The sequence below is a fragment of the Pongo abelii genome, chromosome 16, assembly GCF_028885655.2.
Source record: "Pongo abelii isolate AG06213 chromosome 16, NHGRI_mPonAbe1-v2.0_pri, whole genome shotgun sequence".
In the NCBI taxonomy this organism is placed as follows: domain Eukaryota; kingdom Metazoa; phylum Chordata; class Mammalia; order Primates; family Hominidae; genus Pongo; species Pongo abelii.
Genome location: NC_072001.2, coordinates 21,726,080 through 21,740,635, shown reverse-complemented (window position 1 = coordinate 21,740,635; position 14,556 = coordinate 21,726,080). Strand labels below are relative to the sequence as shown.

Here is a 14,556-nt window from a genome sequence, read left to right as displayed (position 1 = left end):
ATTGAACTCACATGTCTTATTTCTGTGTCAGCCCAGGAAGTAGTATAAGAAAAACCCTCTTGCAGGAGGAAATATGGTCCATTTGAGGAATTAAAAGAAGTGTGTTGTATCTGGAATTATTCCTCAATTAATAAAGTGCTTTTTGTTTGTTGTACTGTTTTTTTGTTTTCATACATTCTTAACTGAATTCAAATGCCCACTCCTAGTAACAACTTTTGCCTTTTTATTTTCTTGGTTAAACTCAAAGGACTGGAGACTTGCATACTCAAAACAGCCACATTTGTCTATGTGCTTATACACCTATCACTGTTTGCTTGTCTGTTTTCCATCTATGATCTAATGTAGCTAATCTATCTACCTGTCTCTATCTGTCATCTACTTCTATTTTATCTGTCATCAATCAATCAATCTAAATGTGGCACCGCACTGACCCACTGCTGAATGTCTTAACCTTGATCCTTCTGATATCTTATTATGAAGTCGAGGTCAGTGTTAACCTGGACAGAATGACTTCTAGAGGTTTTTCTCCTTCCAGGAAACTGTAGCCATGTTTAGGTGAAGCTATCAATTTATCAGAACTTTCAAAGCTTGTATGTACTCCATACCAGAGGGACAGAGGGACTGTCTTCCTTAACATCTCATCAAATCTCTCCTCTCAATTATGTTCGACTCAATTTTGCCCCAAAACCTCTCATTAAGCACATACTCTTGTGGTAGAACCTATCCTTGGATACAAAGATGAATTGGACTTAGTCATCAGAATTGATGAGCAGGTAGGAGAGATGAGAATTAGTGACGGGGGTATTCAAAGGGTGCAATGAGACCATTATCCTGGCCTTGCAGGTGGGTGGAGTGGGTTGGACGCTGGTCTCTGTGTTGGGCTCAGGGAAGCCCTCAGATGAGAAAAAGACTGGAATGAATCTCATCAAATGAGAAGGGGGATGACATGAATGGAAACATTTCAGGATAAAATAATGTGGCATATGGTAAGAGCTCCAAACTATTTATGTAGGGCTCTAAACAGCTTGCTTTCCAGTGTGTCCCCTGGACCAGCCACAGCTGGTAACAGTTAGAAATCCAACTCCTGGCTCCCATCTTAGACTTCTTCAATCAGAAACTCTGGGAATGAGATGCAGCCATTTTTGAACAAGCCCTCCAGGTGACTGTCAAGCATCTTCAAGTTTGAGAAGCACTGGGAAGTACTAGGATGTAAAGAAAGATGCTGGGAATCATAGGAGAAAAAGCAGGAGATGTAAGGAAGGGCAGGCCTTGGAGGCCATGGCTCTGGCTCCTAACCCTAAAGTGATGGAGGTGGGCTGGGATTAAGGTGAGGCAAGTGAGGTGCTCTAGGTGCAAAACATAAAAAGGCATCCGGGGCCGGGCACGATGCCTCATACCTGTAATCATAACCTCAGCACTGTGGGAGGCTGAGTCAGGTGGATCACTTGAGGTCACGAGTTCAAGAACAGACTGGCCAACATGATGAAATCCCGTCCCTACTAAAAATACGAAAACTTAGTCTGATGTGGTGGTGCATTCCTGTAGTCCCAGCTACTCGGGAGGCTGAGGCAGGAGAATTGCTTGAACCTGGGAGGCAGAGGTTGCAGTGAGCCAAGAATCTTGCCACTGCACCCCAGCCTGGGTGACAGAGGGAGACTCCGTCCAAAAAAATAATAATAATAAAAAATAAAAATAAAAAGCATCCAGGCTGAGGAAGCAGCCCTGCACTTGCAGAACCTGGAGGATGAGCCCTGTGCCTCACTGCTTCACACTACTCCCAGCCCTGGATAGGGGTGCTTATAAAGTATTTTATAGACATAGAAAAATAGAGAAGTGAAGGCTAGCAGGATTATACAAGTAAATCAAGAAATGCAAGATAATTAATCTATACTGCACATGAGCCCAACATTTAACTTTGAGCTTCCTACAGGTCATGGCAAAAAGAAAATCCTGTTGAATCACATTGCCTTTGTAGTGTTGTTTTATCTCTTCATATATATATTTTTTAAATAGTAGGAAATGCATTAGAAGCATTTTCCTGGTCCTAAAATCTGAGAGTCATTGGGTATGCAATTTTTAACTATTATTTTAAATCTTTTCTTAATCTAATTTTTAAGTACAAAAATTGAGTGAAAATTTTATCTTATAATTTAAAAATATTAAATTTAATGCAAAGCTTTTATAGCTAATGTATTTGTACACACAGATTATTCATATTTCTGGAACTGATACTTTTTTTTTTTTGAAATGGAGTCTCGCTGTGTCGCCCAGGCTGGAGTGCAGTGGCTGGATCTCGGCTCACTGCAAGCTCCGCCTCCCGGGTTCACACCATTCTCCTGTCTCAGCCTCCCGAGTAGCTGGGACTGCAGTCACCCGCCACCATGCCCTACTCATTTTTTTGTATTTTGAGTAGAGACGGGGTTTCACTGTGTCAGCCAGGATGGTCTCGATCTCCTGACCTCATGATCCACACACCTTGGCCTCCCAAAGTGCTGGGATTACAGGCGTGAGCCACCGCACCTGGCCACTGATACTGTTTTCATCTACAAGTATAAATCGCCACTTCTGTGGACTTTTACATGTGGGAAATTTAAAAGGTTTTCTTTATATTCTCATGCAAGGATTTCTGTGTAGTTCTAGGAGAATTTATGCGTCCAATATCCTCTTCAGGTAATAGAGAGGAGCTGCAGAGAAGGATTTTCCCTAGGAGCCTGTTCTATGGATGCATGGATCTTCTCATGCAATAAAAGCTGTTGACAAGGAACAGTAGTTTTACATGTTGAAAAAGCTTGAAAGGAATATTTCAGTGAAACATTTTATAGGCTCAATGTTTTCTCTTAGTTTTCAAATCAGTGGTAAACATAGTTGGAATCTGACTTTACTACTCACTTTTCTTACAAAGTTGATTTTTTTAATGCATTTGTTTCCATTGACTACTCACTTTCCCACAATGACTTAGGAAAAACAATTAATGAGAGTGAAAATGGGATGTATTTGCACAGCAGGAATGCTGGTATGTTTATACTGCTGTCTCTGGGACTACGTATGGAGCACCAGTACATTATTTGGCACCTGGTGGGTATGCTCTGGTCCTGCCTTTTCTTACTGCCATCTTTATTGGTTGGCTGATTGGTATTTTGTTATATGCAAGAGAGTGTTTTGGAGAATTATACCGTGGGTATTGCTTGGCATAGTCAGTTCTGGAGTGCTGCCTACTTGAATGTAACCTTGCTTTTGATGGCCACAGGTGTGGCTCCAGCTCCTGACTTCATGCCCTGCTTTTAGGATTTCTTTCCTCTTAACCTCTCTGCCACTCTTCCTGGCCTGGGACAGATAAGAGGCACCAAGCTGACCTGTCCATCTTCCCTCAGTTTCCTTTGCAGCCATGCCAATTCACATCACTATCTCCCCAGCATGTCCCCAGGCAAAAAACATCAAATAATGCATGCCAGCAAACTGTAGTCCATTTCGTGTATTCCAGCAATGACAGTACAGTCACTGTTTTAGAGCCTATTCCTAGATCAGAAACTTATAAACATTCTCTACCTGTTTGAATCCACCGGGTATAATTTTAGTCTTACTCCAAAGTTTCTTCCCTTTCTGCCTTGGGATTGAATGAATGAGAAGTAAATTAGTGTTTCCAAAGCTCTTTTACAGAAGTTAATATGTTTCTAAGTGGCACAGCACACCTTGTTTTCACTGTTAATAACTAGCCATGGTCTTAGATGGAAGTCGCCTTTTCTGTTTTAGAAGAATGGGTGGGGATTTGGTGAGGTGGGGGCTGAGAAAGAGAGAGCAGATGAATGAATCAACATAGAAATAGTGAAAGGTCTGATCCTTTGGAAGGAAGGAGGAAAATAACAAAACCTTGATGTACTGTATTGTATCCATTGTATCTGCTAAGAAATTAGGATCAGGGCCCCGAAACGTTCCACTATCTCCTGGTGTCTGTTTTAGTTCACGTGGGGTGGGTTTCCCCTGAGATGGGTCATTTCCTTCTCTCCTTTCACAAGCCAGGCTGCATTAAGATGACAAATTTCATGTATAAGCTCAGGCACAGGCATGAAAACCTAAGCTATTCAGCTGAGCGAGTGCAGATGAGTCAATTTATTGTGGGGGAAAAGGGGGCTGTTTGAAGCACACAAAAGATTTTTGCAAGCCCAGCTCTGCAAGAAATCACACATTACATGGCCCAGGCCCTACCCCCAACCCCAGACTCCCTGGTCTGAGGCCTCATCAAACCTATCAAGTGTGGAAGAGAAATGTTAAAGTAATTAAGAGACTTCTTTAAATTACACCCACCTCCTCCAGAATGTGTGGATCACAGATGAAACTTTATTTGAGAAATAACCTGGCTGGGTGTGGTGGCTCACGCCTGTAATCCCAGCACTTTGGGAGGCCGAGGCGGGTGGATCACGAGGTCAGGAGATTGAGACCATCCTGGCAAAACATGGTGAAACCCCGTCTCCACTAAAAAATACGAAAGAATTAGCTGGACGTGGTGGCAGGCGCCTGTGGTCCTAGCTACTCGGGAGGCTGAGGCAGAGAATGGCATGAGCCCGGGAGGTGGAGCTTGCAGTGAGCACCAGTGCACTCCAGCCTGGGCTCCAGAGCCAGACTCTGTCTCAAAAAAAAAAAAAGAGAAATAACCTGATAGTGGTGTGCAGAAATATTTGGGGTGTAATAAGTAGAATAAAGTTCTTGTGTTCTTTTCTATCTGTGAACTCTGCAATAAATACTTCTGCCCTCCCTTTAGGAGGAGGGAAAAAAATCTTGGACAGCAGAGAGCAAGTCCATCAGATCAAACATGACTGCGTTAAATGCTAAAATGTTCAAAGTCCGACTGTGATAGACAAAAGCTTTGATGGAAAGTGGATATTTCCCAGGGACATGACAAGCAAGAATCCAGATGTGATGGTGTAATGCAACGAGTGTCTAGATCAGGAGCTCCAGCCAAGCTGCACCTGATACAGGCCTCAGCCTTGCCCTCCCATGCTGTTCCGCCATGTGGAACCCATCTCTAGGCCCCCTTGATAACCAGCTTTGGATTCCATTTTTACAGAGCTCATAGCGCTAAGTGGAGCTGTTTTATGGACAGGTTAGAAACCTTTCCAAGATAAACATCCAGTTTGAAATTAGGACATACCAAGCCGCAAAATTATTTTAGGGCATATTTCATGGAAGTGCTGCCATTCTTCTTAAGCAATTGCCAGACTGCAGGATGCCCTTTGATCCTTTGTGGACGTTACTCCCGTTTTTATAAAAAGGATTTTGAAATAGTTGCAGTGTTTAGGGAGGAATATATCTGCCGGAGCTTTGAAGCATGGCCGTGGGACAGGTCATGCTTTCGGTTGTTGATTGGCAAGTCAAATTTTAAGAAGAAAAAAAGAGGCTGGGCACGGTGGCTCATGCCTGTAATCCCAGCATTTTGGGAGGCTGAGGCGAGCGGATCACGAGGTCAGGAGATCGAGACCATCCTGGCTAACATGGCGAAACCCCATCTCTACTAAAAATACAAAAAACTTTGCCATGCACAGTGGCAGGCGCCTGTAGTCCCAGCTACTCAGGAGGCTGAGGCAGGAGAATGGCATGAACCCAAGAGGTGGAGCTTGCAGTGAGCAGACATTGCGCCGCTGCACTCCAGCTTGGGAGACAGAGCAAGACTCCGTCTCAAAAAAAAAAAAAAAAGAAGAAGAAAAGCAAAAGGAGGAATTGCAGCAGGATATATGAATCAAAATCTCATTTTTGTTTTAAAGGTAGAAGTTTTTAGCCCATGTACCTAATAAGCTATAAAATGTATTATGTATATCAATACCTGTATAGATATGTATAGATATATGTGCATATATGCAGATACATCTATTTATATATTGTGATGGTGTGTATTTATGACCAACACAAAATCACTTAATTTTAACTGTTTCATAAACCTTTATTGAATATGTTATATCTGAAATGTTATTTTTATATATAGTAAGCATAATGATCATATATTCAATAATAAAGGTTTATGAAATAGTTCAAATATTCCTATACATATTTTCTCATTTATATATATGAAGTATGAAGGAATTACTCACGTTCACCAGAGAAGAGGATATTTCTTTTTAAGATTCTTTCCTCACTTGCCCCTTCTGTTCTGTCTCAGCACCTGCAAAACCTATGTGTGTGTGGGGGGGGCTTAAGAGAAAAGACACATGGATATTGATATGGTTAGACTTTGTGTCCCCACTCAAATCTCATCTTGAATTGTAATCCCCATAACCCCCACGTGTCAAGGGAAATACCAGGTGGAGGTAATTGAATCATGGGGGCGGTTTCCCCCATACTGTTTTCATGATAGTGAGTTCTCACGAGATCTGATGGCTTTATAAGGGGCTCTTTCCACTTCACTTGGCACTTCTCCTTCCTGTCCGCCTTGTGAAGAAGGTGACTTGCTTCCCCTTCACCTTCCACTGTGATTAAGTTTCCTGAGGCCTCCCCAGCCATGCTGCACTGAATCAATTAACCTCTTTCCTTTATGAATGACCCAGTCTCAGTCAGTTCTTTATAGCAGTATGAAAATGGGCTAATACAGATATGAAGCTTGGGAATATGTGTTTTCTTGAATGTATTTTGTTTAAGGTTGTCATAAATGATCAAAATACCTAGTGTGGCATTGTTGTGTCACTTATTAAGAGTGGTGGAGTGGCCTGGGTTCGATGAGGTAAGCTGGTGTATAATGACTATGGTACTGACATACCCTTTGTTGTGATAAATTGTGACTAACTGGCGTCCGAGCAAATTGGTGTCTGAATGATCTGGAAGATATAGCGAGTGATGACAGGAATGAATATATAGTGTTAGAAATTCATTGCTCGACGATGATGCTCGGCACCATTTACATTCTTCAGCCCATTTATTTCTCCTTCAATAAAGAAGCCTATGCTTGTGTCATTTCGCTAATTTAATGGACAACGTAAATGAACTCTGCTAACCAAATGCAGCATGTGGATCACGTGGGGATCCCAACTCAGACAAACTAACCATAAAAGGGAGTGGTTGAGACCATCAGGGAAATGTGAATATGCACTGTGTATTTCATAGATTAAACAACTTATGGTTAACGCCATTGAGTGTGATCATACCGGATGGTTATGTAAAAACAAATATGGATTTCGCTTTAAGATATTTCAACCATAAAAGAACGAAGGCATAGGTAAAATAAGATTTGCAAGACAGTAAATCTGGTGATTAAGTACATGCAGATTTATTGTATTCTTCTCTTTACCTTTGTATATGTTTGAAAATTTACATAGTGGAAATTAAAAAATGAAGTGTGGCTACTCTATTTAAAATTTAATAACAGGGCATTTGCCCTTTTCCTATAAGGTGTGTATGAGTGTGAGTAATATAATTTAGAAAAGGAAATAAGAGTTAAGTTATTGAACCCCTCCTGGGTCCCAGGTGCAGTGAGATATACTTTATACACCCCCTTCCCTCCCACCCCCACCCCAGATCTGTAAAGCTCATTTGACCAGCTAGGCCACTGAAGGCTCTATTTGGAGTAGTGAATCTTATGTGGTATAGGGCTTTTGGTAGTAGCCCAAGGAATAAAGAGAAGTGGAGACAGATTCAAATGTGAAGGATAAATTCAAAGTCATTATTTCTGAATGCCCAGAGATATTTTGCTTATAATATCTCTGTTTCCCAGAATGCCTTTATTCCTCTCACACTATTAAAATAGCTAAAGGCCCAGTCAAAGGAGTCCCACCAAAGAGCTCATCTGGGTGGGAGCGCAGGCCAGTGCCAAGTCAAAGTGTTGCATATACTCTTCCTTCACCATATTATTACCACTTCAAAGCTTGAGAAGGAAGTCACATAACTGTGACAGCAGGTTTGCAAAACCAACGAAAAATAACACTTTTCACCAGTAGGGAGGGAATTTTTTACAAGCAAATATTGAAAGTTGGAATTCCAATGATCACCAAAGTCACTCTCGGGAATTATAAGCAAGTTTACATGTCATCTTTATTTTTTGCTTTAGTCCTCTTTGATATGCAACCTACGGCTCTCTGAGTCCTTGAAAAGAAACCAGCTCTGGAACGGGATTATAATTATAACTTTGTTGGAAGGGAAGACTGTCTCAGGAGGAAGCATGACAGAAATCTTTGTCCAGTTAAAACTGGGAGATCAGAGGTATAAGAGTAAGGCAAGTTCTATCTTTCCATAAGGAGAATGGTATCTTTAAAATAAAAAAAAAGTTGTTTCTCACTTTAAATTTTACAAAAGTAGAAGTAATTTATGTTTAGCCTTCCTAACTATATTAAGGAGCAGAAAACAAAATAATTGTATAGATGCAGTCAATTAATGTGGGTATTGTTTTAATTGCTTAGTATAGTTTATTTTAATATAGTAACAGAGCTAGAGAAAGCTTATTAAATCATAGATTTGAATGCATGACTTTTTTTCATTTTGAAAATAAGCAAACTATGTTTCATAGAATGCAGGAAAAGGATAAGTAAAAGTTTTCAAAATGCTACAGAAATAGAATAGCATAATATGTGATATTTGGGTTAAAATATGTGAGATAATTAAAAATATTTTCAGAAGGCCGGGTGCAGTGGCTCACGCCTGTAATCCCAGCACTTTGGGAGGCTGAGGCAGGTGGATCTTGAGGTCAGGAGATCAAGACCATCCTGGCTAACACAGTGAAACCCCTTCTCTACTAAAAATGCAAAAAATTAGCTGGGTGTGGTGGCGGGCACCTATAGTCCCAGCTACTGGGGAGGCTGAGGCAGGAGAATGGCATGAACCTGGGAGGCTGAGCTTGCCGTGAGCCAAGATTGTGCCACTGTACTCCAGCCTGGGTGACAGAGCGAGACTCTGTCTCAAAAAAATATATATATATATATTTTTTTTTCCAGAATTATAAACCCATTGCATTCTCTTGTTTGCTAGTCTTCACACCAAAAATAGAATCTAGTGCTCCTGTTTTTTGCTCTGATTAAAAATAATAATAAACTATCCAAAGTATTAAAAGTGATTTATTTTAAACAAATGTAATGGCATTTTTAACTATCTTTAAAAATAATTCATCTTATTCTGCCGATCCAAATTCCATTCAATTTTTAATCTTAGTAATTTGGTGTGGATTTTATTTCAAAAACTATAGTCTCTAAACCACGATAATTAATTAGTTTTACATAATTGTCAGACACGAATATTTCCTGTGTTTTATGGATTGAAGGAGCTCTAGGGTACCTGAAAGTTAAATCACATGCCAAAAGCCACACAAGAAAAAACAATCAGTGGACAATTTTGAAAATAGCCCTGAGGCTATTTGCAGTTTGGACTTTCTAGCTTCGAGGATGCAGCAGATAAGGACAAGTTGGAAAATGATTTAGGGAGGCAAGAGGTTGTGCGCACTGCACTATTTTCAGTGCAGAATCAAATATTTGATGTCATTTACTCTAGCACAAAATCGAGAATTGAGGCTCATGTTGAAGAATAGTTTATTAAAAATGTGAAAATTGAGGGGGCGTGATGACAGAAGTATGCAGATAATTATTTTAACCAGGTAATTTCAGGCTGTGCCTCACAGTGAGGGTATCCAGGGTAACCATATCTCTCTACTAAGATTCCTTTAGCTTGCCAGGGTCAGGCTAAGGATTTATGGAAAAATTATTCATCACTAAGCACACTTAACCCTTTGGACTAAGGTGAAGTGTAGAATTAGTTCAATATCTGTTACATTCACCCTTGGGAAATATTGCATTTAATTTGTGGTCTAATAGGGTTTTTTTTTTTTTTTTGAGGCGGAGTGTGTCACTTTGTGGCCCAGGCTGGAGTGCAGTGGCAGGATCTAGGCTCACTGCAAGCTGCACCTCTCCAGTTCACGCCATTCTCCTGCCTCAGCATCCTGAGTAGCTGGAACTACTGGCGCCCGCCACCACACCCAGCTAATTTTTTGTATTTTTAGTAGTGATGGGGTTTCACTGTGTTAGCCAGGATGGTCTTGATCTCCTGACCTTATGATTGGCCCACCTCAGCCTCCCAAAGTGCTGGGATTACAGGCATGAGCTACCGCACCCAGCTCCCCCCCCCCGGTTTTTTTTTTTTTTTTTTTTGAGACCGAGTCTCACTCTGTTGCCCAGGCTGGAGTGCAATGGCACAATCTCAGCTCCTGCAACCTCCACCTCCCGGGTTCAAGTGATTCTCCTGTCTCAGCCTCCTGAGTAGCTGAGATTACAGGCACGCACCACCAGGCCCGGCTAATTTTTGTATTTTTAGTAGAGACGGGGTTTCACCATGTTGGTCAGGCTGGTCTTGAACTCCTGACCTCGTGAACCACCTACCTCAGCCTCCGAAAGTGCTGGGATTACAGGCGTGAGCCACCGCACCCAGCGGTTTCTGTTTTTCTCCCTGGTTTCTAAATTTTATGATCCGATATATTAAGCCTGATGTGAAAAACAGCTGAAATGATTTTACATGACATTGGCTACAGCTGAGGTCTGAGTTCTCTACGTTTTTCTCACACAAGAATAGTTGGTATTGGGATTTAATACCTGACACTGCACTAATACTCTGGGACCAACATTTTTGCCCACTTTGTATTCACACATTTAATCTCTATATAAAGGAAACAAAGATGAAAATCCTGCCAATGAACCAAACACAGAAGCAGTTTGAATTCACTTTTGAAGAACACAGAAACACTTGTGGCATTTTCAAGTGACTCTTGTTAATTTTTAGGTTTGGCTGCAGTGGAGTTTCCTAGTCTTCCTCCTGTCCTAGTGACTGGATTCACTAACTTTGGATTTAAAAATAGGTGGCAATATACAAGTCATGGGTTTCTCATTTAATGCATCTGACAGATGTTAATTAAGTCCCCAAACTGTTAATTTATATAGTTGCTAAGCTAGCATTGAATGGATGTGCCAACAAAAGTGTTACTTGCATTCGATTAAGCAATTAGTGTGACCTCCTGTAAGAGAGACAATTGTAAGATGCCTGTTGATATATGTCCACTGTGTATGTGTGTGTGTATATAATTTATAGTTTCTTGTGAGGTAACAGTATTCTTTGTAACTTGGTGGATAAATTATTGGATCTGGAGGGCAGCTAGGAGAGTAGTAATGTTTTACCAATTCTTGAATCCACCAAGTCCCTTTCATTCTAAAAAGGGAAGTTTACCTTTATAAAGGGTGAGGTCCATCATCTTGACCCCCTGCAGTTTAATAATGAAATTAATGTGTAGCTTCTGTAGCAATGAATGACATTTTAAGAAAATAAGTGTGGCCGGGAGCAGTGGCTCATGCCTGTAATCCCAGCACTTTGGGAGGCTGAGGTGGGCAGATCACGAGGTCAGGAGATCCAGACCATTCTGGCTAACATGGTGAAACCCCGTCTCTACTGAAAATACAAAAAATTAGCTGGGCGTGGTGGCGGGTGCCTGTAGTCCCAGCTACTCAAGAGGCTGAGGCAGGAGAATGGCATGAACCCTGGAGGTGGAGCTTGCAGTGAGCCGAGATCACACCACTGCACTCCAGCCTGGGCGACAGAGCAAGAATCTGTCAAAATAAAATAAAATAAATATTATACCTGCATGTTTTCTAGACACTGTGTAAGAATGCAAATCCACAGTGGCAGGAACAGTTTGACTTTCTCTACTTCTCTGACAGGATGGGCATTTTGGACATTGAAGTGTGGAGAGAGGACAGTAAAAAGCATGAGGAAAGTCTGGGCAGGTGAGTCCCCTCTGCTTTCCAGTGGCGGGAGCTTGTTTCTGCATGGGGCTGGTTCTGAGAGGTGATCTTTATCTGTTAGATCTGAGGGCACGACCTCGCATCCCCCACCCCAGAGTGCCATCAGTGAGCTGGATGGCCAATCCTAACCGGGGAAAGTTTGCTTTTCGTTTTTGTTTGTTTAATTGGGAAATGTCATTCAGTATTGATTAAAATAGTGCGTGTAAGGAATTATCTAAAGAAAGGTAACCTGCCATCTCAGAGTATTCAAAACATTTTATATAAATTTCCAATATACCCTAAAATTTTGATTTTGCTACCTAGTGAAATGTTACATAATTTAGTAAAGGTCTAAGGCTGCGTGTTCCCATGATGGAAGCATTTCACTGTCCTTGGTGTACTTCATAGAACACCAAGGAATGGAGTTCGAGGCCAAATCTATTTTATTTCTTTACTTTTGGACCCTCTCAACTTAATTGAGACACTCACATGTGTAATGAACAATAATTGCTTCTTCCTAGGGTTGTAGTGAAAAATACAATGAAATAAGGCAGCATAGGCACCGTAACCAGCATACAGTAAGCAAAAAGGTGATGCTGGTAGAAGCACAGACCATCTCTGAGCTTCAGAAAAGCCCTTTGAATTACTGGTGTCATGCTCATTCTACAGATGATGAAATGGAGCTTCAGAAGTTTACACATGACTTGGCCTTGGACTTAATCATGAGGTCCAGAGTCAGGATTTTGTGTTTTCAAAGACCAAGTAGTTTTCTCCATCAAATCACTTGCCTTGTGTTCATCTGTATGCATACTATTTGTACACAGATCTTAAATTTAGAACACAGGCCAGGCGTGGTGGCTCACACCTGTAATCCTAGCACTTTGGGAGGCCAAGGCAGATGGATCACAAGGTCGGGAGATCGAGACCATCCTGGTTTGCTGGGCATGGTGGTGGGTGCCTGTAGTCCCAGCTACTCGGGAGGCTGAGGCAGGAGAATGATGTGAACCCAGGAGGCAGAGCTTGCAGTGAGCTGAGATCGTGCCACTGCACTCCAGCCTGGGCGACAGAGCAAGACTCTGTGTCAAAAAAAAAAAAAAAAAAATTAGAACACAGATGTTGAAAGGGATCCCAACCACTATGGGGTGTCTTTTTCAAAGCTGGATCTTGGGTTCAGGGAGATGCCTTAGGGTCACCCCTTGAGGAATGGGAGGGCCTCTTGACATCTCTCCTCTGTGGCCAGAGCATCTCAGCTTTTGCCTGTGCTCTATATTGAGATTCCATTTGAAGAAAGGGTTTTGTTGCTGAAAACTAAAGATTGAAAACCACTCATCTAGTAAAAACCCCTTCATTTAACAGACGAGGAAATGCAGAGGCCCAAGGAGGTGAAATGTTTGTTTCATCAGCAAGGTGTTTAGAGGCATAAACAGGTTGAGACCCAGCTAACCGAATACCTGTGCAGGGCTTTTTCTCAGTAAAATGCTTAATACAGTGTCTGACTGCTTGTTGTCATTGCCACCTCAGTATCCTGAGATAGATGCGTGGGGAGTTCAGTACCTGTGGAATGTTGCTCCAGTGTCTCTCAATATGGGTACCCTGTTGCATGGGACTGTCTGGCATGTTGCAGGATGTTTAGCAAACCTGGCTCTCAGCTACCTGATACCGGTCACTTTCCTTGATTACTTTGTGGGAAACACACAATCATATGTATGCACACACAGCATGCCTTTGTTCCTTAACATGTGTCCAAACACCCCTAGGGGACCGGCACTGCTCCCACTTAAGACCTCTCACTTCAACCACCACATCTCTGGTTGCGTTACTTTGCACTATCTGCACATCTCAATTCTATGCTTATCTGTTAGATTGCAATCATTTCTTCCCTGGCCATCTCCCAGCCAGGTTTGCATTTACAAGCAAACTCACTTCCTGTGGTCCAGTCTTTCACATACATGGCCTGTCGGATTACTGCTCTGACCTTGTCTCTCAGTTCTCTACTCATACAGGGTAACTGAGATAGCTCAGGCTCAGGTACATCCCAGTATCTCTAATGTTGTCACTGCTGTGATATACCGTGATATACCAGGACCCTGCCAATACGGATGGTCATAGGATTTGAAATTTTGTGCTAGCCCAAAGAGCAAAGATCAGTTACACAAATGAAATGCAGAGAACTCTGTGTCCCAAAGTGTTATCTGAACAGTGGGAATAGGGGCCTCCTGTGATGAATGGCCAGTGTGTTGTTGTAGTAGGTGCAAAGAATAATGCCCCTGCATTTCACAAGTCACTGTGCTATCACGCTTCCTTCATGTAATAGGAAACGCTTTTCCAAATGAGTGTTGCGTTTCTCCACAGAGACAAAAAATGTAATTTAAGATGTCCCTTGTAATCCATGTTTCGTCATTTGGGTATTCATTTATTATTTAGCTATTTCCTGTTTGTAACCGAGAGGTATACCTGTCTTAGTGGTCATTCTGTTCTTCCTCTTCATGAATTTTAAAGAATTTTTTTTGTATCCTTTTCCTTTCTCCTCTCCTGTAGTACAATAGATAACAAAAGTATCTTTTGGGAGCTGGCTCTACGGCTTTACCCTGCAGCAAACTTGCAGGTGGGAGAAATCTACAATAAAATGTCGACTGCTTCTCAGCCTGAAAGATTGTGCTAGCATATGGACATCACTGACTTGCTACTTATGGTTCCTTCTTCGTGGCTATTGTTTAAATATTTCAAGGGTTTTTTTTTTTTTAACACATTTGCTTTTCTTTGTGATGTTCATTGTAAGGCCCAGCTATTTTATTTTCCAACTGTTGGGAAAAACCTTTTTGTGTCTGGT

At 41.6% G+C, this 14,556-nt stretch overlaps 1 protein-coding gene across 2 annotated transcripts in view; it reads left to right on the top strand.

Moving 5' to 3' along the window:
* LOC129053790 (multiple C2 and transmembrane domain-containing protein 2-like) overlaps positions 1–14,556 on the top strand; it is a 46,202-nt gene that overhangs the window by 8,663 nt on the left and 22,983 nt on the right. For both annotated transcript variants that reach the window (XM_063716498.1, XM_063716499.1), the window contains exons 5-6: positions 8,027–8,178; positions 11,664–11,729. In XM_063716498.1, coding sequence (XP_063572568.1) covers positions 8,027–8,178; positions 11,664–11,729 — 218 coding nt within the window. The remainder of the gene's footprint in view (positions 1–8,026; positions 8,179–11,663; positions 11,730–14,556) is intronic.